At 37.1% G+C, this 9,441-nt stretch overlaps 1 protein-coding gene across 4 annotated transcripts in view; it reads left to right on the forward strand.

Annotated features, from left to right (window-relative positions):
- LOC107586538 (zinc finger protein 385A-like) overlaps positions 1-9,435 on the forward strand; it is an 84,043-nt gene extending 74,608 nt beyond the window's left edge. For all 4 annotated transcript variants that reach the window (XM_016273959.1, XM_016273961.1, XM_016273960.1 and 1 more), the window contains 4 exons: positions 3,117-3,446; positions 8,671-8,855; positions 8,981-9,073; positions 9,205-9,435. In XM_016273959.1, the coding sequence (XP_016129445.1) occupies positions 3,117-3,446; positions 8,671-8,855; positions 8,981-9,073; positions 9,205-9,432 (836 nt within the window). In that variant the 3' untranslated portion in view covers positions 9,433-9,435. The remainder of the gene's footprint in view (positions 1-3,116; positions 3,447-8,670; positions 8,856-8,980; positions 9,074-9,204) is intronic.
- The last annotated feature ends 6 nt before the right edge of the window (positions 9,436-9,441 follow it).

A 9,441-nucleotide genomic window follows, 5' to 3' on the forward strand; every position in this document is an offset into this window, starting at 1 on the left:
TTGATAAAAACATTTATAATGTTACAAAAGATTTGTATTTCAAATAAATGCTGTTCTATTCATCAAAGAAAAAATGTATGAAAAAAAATCATCACAAAAATATTAAGCAGCATTACTGTTTTCAACATTGATAATAAAACTAAATGTTTTTTGAGCACCAAATCAGACATTCTGAATGGTCTTGTAACACTGAAGACTGGAGTAATGACTGCTGAAAATTCAGCTTTGCCATCACACACACACAAAGCCATTTTAAAATATTTCAAAATAGAAAAGTTATTTTAAAATGTAATAATATTTCACAATATTACTGTTTTTAATGTATTTTTTCATCAAATAAATGCAGCCTTGGTGAGCATAACTAGCAGTGTCCCTACCACTTTTTAAATACAAAGTGATGCCCATGATTCTATGCCCACTGTTGGTTTGCAACAATTGCATGTTTAAAGCAAAAACAGAGCATAATATTTGGGGGTTCTTTTGGACCTCTGAACCTTCTTGAAAATATTTACATCATTACTAGCTAGTATTTACAGCGGCTGACTCCTCCAGCAGTTGAAGGAAGGCGTGTGTTAATTTAAGCATTAAAGATGAGTCCTCTGAGAGTGCATGTTGTGTAACCGCACTTTCAAATATGCAGAGCAAGAATAAATGAAGGGGACACGGGTCGGGCACACATTACAGCGAACATGGAGGGCATGTCAATGATGGTGGTGGATGGCAACCATCCAGAGGATGGAGAATTTTGAAATCCCCCATTACACACTCTCCTCCACCCCCGAAGTGCGATCTGCTAACTCAAACCACATGCATATGGCCAAACCCACATTTTTCACTACACACGCACAGTGTGTGTGTGTTTGTTGGAGGGTGGGGGCCTGTAAGGGAATGGGTGTGTTGTGGAAAAGAACCCAGGGAATATTAGCTCAGAGTTAAAAGTTCAGGCTATTCAGAACCAAACCTGCACCAAGCACACATAGTCCGGTCCGTCCATTCTGATGCTATAATAGCTATTGGACGACGCGTTGGTCTATATTTGGTGTTTTTTTTTTTTGAAGGGTCACAGGGTTTGCTGTAACACCCTGTATCTTCCAAAAAAGCAGTATGTCATCGCCCTGTGCTTTGATCCAGATGATCTTTATGAGGCTCTGACAGGAGCTCAAGCCCAAAGAAATATAGAGCACACTCTCATCTACTCCACAAACAGAGAGAAAGACAGAGGAAATCTGCCTGGAAACTTCCAATGTAGAGAGAGAGAACTGTTTTCTGTCAAACAAGGGGTCTGGTTGCTTTTAACTAGGTCGTTTCCACCTGCCATTCAGGATTTGCCACCACAGCAGAGGCTGTTGAACTTCAAATGCCATGGTGAATAAAACCCTGAACACTGTTTCTTAAGGGGAGGGACATTGAATTGGAATGACTAAGAGTTTATGTAAGACGTTGTGGTTAAATATTTGTAAAATGACAAAAACATACATCATCTTTGTAAGGAAATACAGTAGTGAAGTCACTGCTTACTTTTCCCCCCAAGAGTCAAGTCAAGTCACCTTTATTTATATAGCGCTTTTAACTGTGGTCCCAAAAGATACTTTTTCCTAGTCTCTCTAAAGCCAAAATCAGTAGGCTGGATGTTTGCCTTTTAGTTGATAACCCATTTTTTAAACTGAAAATGACAGCCGGATCTGTGTAACACCCCACTCCCAACTTGAGGGTGTTTTTAGTATGTACCCAAAGTAGGGTGACTGACAAAACATGTCTTTCTCTATAGATGAACTGTTTCTAGCAATGCCAGGGTCATGGGTTTGATTTTCAGTGACGCATGGACTGATATTTTTTTAAGAGAGAAATTAATACTTTTATTCCACAAGGATGCATTCAATTGATTGAAAGTGACAGTGTAAAGCCATGTTTTATAATGTTACAAAATATTTCTGTTTCAGATAAATACTGTTGAATAGAAAAATTTAAAGGGATAGTTCACCCAAAAATGAAAATTAGCCCATGATTTACTCACCCTCAGGGCATCCAAGGCGTATCTGACATTGCTCTTTCAGACGAATCCAATCGAAGTTATATAAAAAATTGTCCTGGCTCTTCCAAGCTGTATAATGGCAGTGAATGGTGCCCCTGTTTTTGAAGCTGAAAAAAAGTGCATCCATCCATCATAAAACTACTCCACACAGCTCTGGGGTGTTAATAAAGGCCTTCTGAAGCGAAATGATGCATTAGTGTAAGAAAGGTATCGATTTTTAAACGTTTGTGCCAAAGCCGCTGCAGCCTCCTTCTCGCGGAGTTCCTGGTCGGTATACTCTGGTTCAAACAAATATGGCTGGGCAAAAAACTCATTCTTTTCTTGCCTTATATCGAAATCCTCTGACATTTTTGCATTCTCCTCTGTGCTTCCGTGTTTGTCACTCTCTCCCCGGTGCTTACGTTGCGCCTTCCGCTACGCCTGTGTCATACTCTTGAGTAAATCATGGGCTAATTTTCATTTTTGGGTGAACTATCTCTTTAAGCATCCTAACTTTTTTCAACATTAATAATAATAAGAAATGTTTCTTGAGCACCAAATCAGCATATTAGAAAGATTTCTGTGATCATGTGACACTGGAGACTGGAGAAATGGCAGCTGAAAATGTTTAAAATTGAAATAATATTTCACAATATTACTGTTTTTACTGTATTTTGATCAAATAAATGCAGTCTTGGTGAGCATAAGAGACTTTTTTCAAAAACTTTGTTGTACATAAAATAGCATTATCTGAGGCAGTTATCATGGGTTTTCTTTTATGGTTACATATTGCTAAGCATCTCCCATTTTACTTGTCATATTAAACTAAACCATATGTGAAAGCTCAGGGCATCAAAATGTAATTTTATGAAGTTTTTTTGCAAACTTGTTTTTATGTCTATAAAAGCTGGGGCTGCACACTTTAAGACAAGGTATTTGAAGTATGCCTGGTTTGAGGTTTACAGGAAAACACGTTTCTGTGGCATGAAAGCTCTTGAATTCCTGCATAGCAGCTTTGTTATTTTCAAAAATGAAACAGCAGAGGCCATTAACTTCTATAAATACTCAATTTAAATGTCATTTTGTTGTTTGCTTTGCTTTGCAGATGAGACACGGTCAGCGCCACAGTTAAATGGACCTGCGGTGACCCCAGGGCCCGTGGCCATTTCTGCTCCCCCTACCCCAGAATCCCCCGGTCCTTCTGCCTGTCCTCTTCTGCCCACCCCCACTACCCCTCAAGCACCTCCGGCCACCTCCTCATCTCCTGGCTGTGGCTCTTCTAACCCAGAGCAGACTGGCACGGGGGCCCCTGGGGCACCATCAGTCACTCCCAGCAACCCTGATACTGAAGAGGACAAAGCCAAGAAGCTGCTTTACTGCTCACTGTGCAAAGTGGCCGTCAATTCACTCTCCCAGTTGGAGGCCCACAATAAAGGTGAACATTCATTTAGCGACAGCTCGTCTAAACTCAATAACTTACTGTGCTGACTGATTACACAAAACATCCGTCACTGGAATAAAGAGTCTCCAATTAGTGCTTAGAGGTGGATAGATTATACATAATAACAAATGCTCCCTGTGTATTTTCTTGTGTGAGGGACTCACTAGTCTGTACCTGTGACTTTGTACTGCTATTATTTAAAAACTCTTAAAAGCCATTTTAAGACTCCACAACACAACATCATATGTAGCAATAATATGCTGATGCAATCACTTTTCATTACAGAAAAAGCAAATGCAAACATTTGCCAATGGCAGGTGCATTTAGGAAATTAACTATTAACTAATAGTTAATTAACTATAAATATTTTTTGTAAGCTATGATGACACTGTTATCAATTATAAAAATAAATAAAAAATCATAACATTTATCCTAACACACACACACACACACATATACATCAGCTGATTTTAGAAATATTAAATTCTTAATATAGAAGTAGTAGATTTTAGTATTAGATCTTTTTTAATACAATACACATCCTAGATACCTTGCACAAGTTGTGATTTACTTTATTTTTATTTTATTTTAGTCAAACTATTATTCAGTTGGAATAAAACCATGTTGCTCAGGGCCGCTGCTGGCCAAATGGGTGCCCTAAGCAAAATTGTATTGTTGTGCCCCCTACCCCAAATATTATGGAAGTTAAAAAAATAAAAACACCTACTATAGGGGTCAAAATAGAACTTTAATAAAATATAAAAGTAAATAAATAAATCAATTGTAATTAAACTGTATTATTTACAAAGTACAATTGTAGTTCTATGGCAAAAACAAATACAAACTAAAATTACACATATTAAATAAAACATTTTAAAAGATTAAATTTGATCAAAATAAATAATAATAAATTAAATCAAAACAGCTTCATTCTCATTTGTAACAAATTTCAGTACTATGCACTTCTAAATAAACAGTTTTTAGTTAAAAAACATAAGTAAATTAAGAGCACTCAGTGTAATAAAACAGTTTAAAAAAACAGTTACCTCATGGCTATGATTTTATTAATACAGTTTTCTGATTGATTTTATAGTCTCAAGCATTCAGAAATCACACAAAAGAAAATTAAGCAGTTTTACTACAATAAAACCATGTTAATTTCCGTAAGGGTTGTGATGTCCATATGTTTTTGTTGAAGAAATCATAGAGGCTGTAGCAATTCTATCGCAAAAAGGTGGCCAAAAATGAAAGATTAAGTGGATATTTGAATTAAATGTTTGGTCAATAATAAACAAGGATTTGATCGTCCTGTAAGTGTAACAACAGCAACTGCCAGGCCTTTGGCACCCTTTGCAGGCATTTATTTTGTATTACATTATGTATTTTAACAGTGTTATTTAAGGAAACCATATGATTATTATTAATTAACCAAACATTATTGCCCCATTGTTTTTATATAACGCATTTTAAGTCATGTTAAAGGCTGTTGTTCACTTAGGTCTGCTTTATTACCGCACAAAATATTAGGCTATCTGAGTACTTCTTTGTTAATTATTATTTTTAAGGGGTCATATGATGCTGCTAAAAAGTGTATTTGGTGTAATGAAATGTATTTATGCGGTTTAAGCTTAAAAAAACACATTATTTTCCACATACTGTACATTATTGTTTCTCCTCTATGCCCCGCCTTTCTGAAACGCGTTGATTTTTATAAAGCTCATCGTTCTGAAAAAGCGAGGTGTGCTGTGATTGGCCAGCTATCCAGTGCATTGTGATTGGCCGAATACCTCAAGCGTGAGACGGAAATGTTACGCCCCTCACCATATTGTAATGATGCCGTCAGGCCGGAGCAAAGATTCAAAAATATGAAAACTCATTATAAACGAGGCATTCGTTGCATCCAGTGGGGACAAACCATGGTTAATTTGTGGTTACCATGGCTACAATAACCTTTTTTTTTCCGTTGTAAAACCACGGTTAATTTTCATAAGGGAACATGGAAACTCAGAGAGAATATTAAGGCAGATGCGTCGGTGTTGGTGAAATTATTACCGACATAAAAACACATTATTAACGTCAACCGACAAAAAAAAAGTTTCAGAGGATTATGAACGTACATGAAAATGATACACGGGCTTCATCTTGGGCTTTTTAACTTTTTTTTTCTTTTTTGAGCAACTGGGATGGTGGCCTTTAAACTTCTGAAACAGGCATCTTTAGAAGCTTTCACTCTCACTCTCAGCTTTACAGTAGCACTTGCCCTCTCGGTTTGCACAAAAACGAACAGTTTATCAGTTTTTGTACTGCAGTGCAGCTAGTAGTATTTCGGGGAGTGTTTGATTTCTCATGGTATATATATCGAATGCCTGAGCATATCTCGTTCTGCTCTATTATTTAGTTTGTGTCAACACAAACAATCCTGTTTGAAGAGATGAAGGTGGATGCTGAGGAGATTCTTCTGCAAAGGCACACACAACTCTATTTATTATAGATCTCCTCTTTTATTTATCAGGGAAAACTGCAGTCATAGTTTCAGTGTTTATTCGGTCTGATTAGGAATTTCTCGTGTTGAGCTTGTTGATTAAATGGGCTGTTTTTCCCCAGGCCAAAAGAAATTAATGCTTGAAGTATTTGACAACTGTTTATGTGGTCTGAAAATGAAAAGGCGCACATTCACACTTTGATACATGGAAGACACATTGAAGTCGTTCCTCTTGGAACACACCCATTTTTTAAAGTAAACATTACAAGTTATGAGTGATATCAGGGCATCGTTGCCAATGGAGGGGCAAATTTTAATCACAGTCTGGGTTTAAGAAAGCTATCTGGAATCAGTACAGTCCTTTCCCTAAATGAATTATCTAAACCACAGTCAAAAAAATCTAATCATATGTTGTGCAGACAACCACAGATATAAGTTGGAGGGGAAGGGAGAGATTTAGCTTACTTTATTTCTGCAGTTGTATGTCCAGACACAGCTGTCAATTCCTGTTTATCTGTGTATTTCTCAGATGGCATTTACAAGGACTGTTACACAGTGAAACTAGAAACGCTCATTGTCTGGAACAAATTTTAAGTCTAAATATTGCAAGAGTGCATTTTTGAAGAGTACAAAGGCCATTCATGCTTGTTTTCAAACCCAAACTTAAGGTGAACTTTTGGTCTAATGAGAAAATGAAGGCTGCTTTTGGTTTGGCAAGAGAATGTGTCGACATTCCCGATGTTAAGAACAAAACAAATACATTAGTTCTATGAACCCAAGCATGTGGACGTCACGTGTTTTTTGTCCATATCTTAGCTGTGTTTTCATTGACATTGTGAGGCCAGGAACATGACGGCGAAACATTTAAGGAGAACCATGTGTTGCACAGCTCCAATCACAGGAAACGGATCAATGATGAGCTTTGTTGTAATGAGGATAGCCAAATTTAAATGTAAGTTTTGCAACAAAGTTTTAAAAAATGCTTGAAGTATTTGACAACTGTTTATGTGGTCTGAAAATGAAAAGGCGCACATTCACACTTTGATACATGGAAGACACATTGAAGTCGTTCCTCTTGGAACACACCCATTTTTTAAAGTAAACATTACAAGTTATGAGTGATATCAGGGCATCGTTGCCAATGGAGGGGCAAATTTTAATCACAGTCTGGGTTTAAGAAAGCTATCTGGAATCAGTACAGTCCTTTCCCTAAATGAATTATCTAAACCACAGTCAAAAAAATCTAATCATATGTTGTGCAGACAACCACAGATATAAGTTGGAGGGGAAGGGAGAGATTTAGCTTACTTTATTTCTGCAGTTGTATGTCCAGACACAGCTGTCAATTCCTGTTTATCTGTGTATTTCTCAGATGGCATTTACAAGTGACTGTTACACAGTGAAACTAGAAACGCTCATTGTCTGGAACAAATTTTAAGTCTAACTATTGCAAGAGTGCATTTTTGAAGAGTACAAAGGCCATTCATGCTTGTTTTCAAACCCAAACTTAAGGTGAACTTTTGGTCTAATGAGAAAATGAAGGCTGCTTTTGGTTTGGCAAGAGAATGTGTCGACATTCCCGATGTTAAGAACAAAACAAATACATTAGTTCTATGAACCCAAGCATGTGGACGTCACGTGTTTTTTGTCCATATCTTAGCTGTGTTTTCATTGACATTGTGAGGCCAGGAACATGACGGCGAAACATTTAAGGAGAACCATGTGTTGCACAGCTCCAATCACAGGAAACGGATCAATGATGAGCTTTGTTGTAATGAGGATAGCCAAATTTAAATGTAAGTTTTGCAACAAAGTTTTAAAATTGAAAGCCAGGCAGTATATACTACTTGATTTATGAATAGTACTGTACAGTAATGTAACCTGAATGAAATTCAAAAAGGATATGATTCACAAGTGCAAAGCATTCCAACAAAAGAATGGTATGACTGCCTATTAGACACTGGACAGAAAAAAGAATTATCCCTGGCATGAGCAGCTGCATTCGAGGGTAATTCAAAGTGGAAGATTCAAGAGCCCTCTAGTGGTCATGACCGGATATTACAATACTGCCTGTAGTTTATATTAAAGTAAATGTTATCTATTTATTTTTATCATAATACAATATTCTTATTTTTTTATTATTATTGTTGTTACTATTATTATTATTATTATTACTTATTTATTGTGTTAAATATTTTTTATTTCATTTGGGGTTATTAGATTTTTTTAAAGAAATTAATTATTTTACTCAGCAAGGGCACATTAAATCATCAAAAAATACATTTATAATAATAAAATAAAAAAGATTTCTGTATAAAAAAAATGCTGTTTATCAAAATGCTGAACCTTCTGTTTATCAAAGAAACTTGAAAAAAGTATAAAAATGTACACAAAATATATATAATGTTTTTAACATTGATGATAAATGTTTCTTGAGCACCAAATCTGCATATTAGAATGATTTTTTTGAAAGATTTTGTGACACTGACAATGTATTCAGAAAGAAAATAATTATTTTAAATTGCAATAATATTTCAAAATGTTACTGTATTTTTGAGTTAAAGATGTAGCTTTGGTAAGTACAAGAGACTTAAAAAAAAAGTTTTAAAAATCTTACTGACCTTAAACTTTTGAACCGTAGTTTATATGCATGTATGTATGTGCATACATACAATATATTTTATTTAAAATAACAACATTTTTAAAACCACACATGTATTTCTCTGCACTCCTCAGGCACTAAACACAAAACCATTCTGGAAGCCCGCAGCGGACTAGGCCCTATTAAGGCATACCCTCGTTTGGGTCTGATGCCCAGCGGGGAGCAGGGAGGCGGGGCCACAGACCCCAATACTCAGGAACGCACCTTCCACTGTGAGATCTGCAATGTGCGGGTCAACTCAGAACTGCAGCTTAAACAGGTGAGCGAGGGTCATGGTGTTCATCATTTCTTTCTTTTAAATGCTCGTCATGTTGTTTTTTGTTACTGAGCGACAAATACTAAATCAAATTTGTTTCAAAATTGGTATGTTTGATATGTTTGCAGCACATATCAAGTCGAAGGCATCGGGACGGTGTGGCAGGAAAGCCAAACCCCCTCCTGAGCCGACACAAGAAGCTCAGGGGAGCTGACCTTGCGGTAAGTGGTAAACAATTACGGTATTAGTTACAATTGAAATGTTGTTGCATACACTGAAAGTTATCTTTGATAATCGGCTGTCAGATTACAGTATGATATTGTTGGGGCATAAAGTTTTTCTCTTCATACAGGATCTCACCAAAGCGTTAGGCGCCGGCCTCTTGCCGAGTCCTCTGGCCGTTGCTGCAGCAATGGCAGCAGCCGTCTCCTCCAATCCGCTGGCTCTCCGGGCAGCAGCCCCCACCCACCATCCACATCATCACCTCCTGCAAGGTCCGCCCCTCAGCCACGCCATCTTGAGACCAGCTCCGGGGCCCATACGCACCTCACATGGGTCTATTCTGTTCTCACCGTACTGACTCCGCCCT

This window comes from Sinocyclocheilus grahami, unplaced genomic scaffold, assembly GCF_001515645.1.
Source record: "Sinocyclocheilus grahami isolate Dianchi unplaced genomic scaffold, SAMN03320097.WGS_v1.1 scaffold83.1, whole genome shotgun sequence".
Taxonomy (NCBI): Eukaryota; Metazoa; Chordata; class Actinopteri; order Cypriniformes; family Cyprinidae; genus Sinocyclocheilus; species Sinocyclocheilus grahami.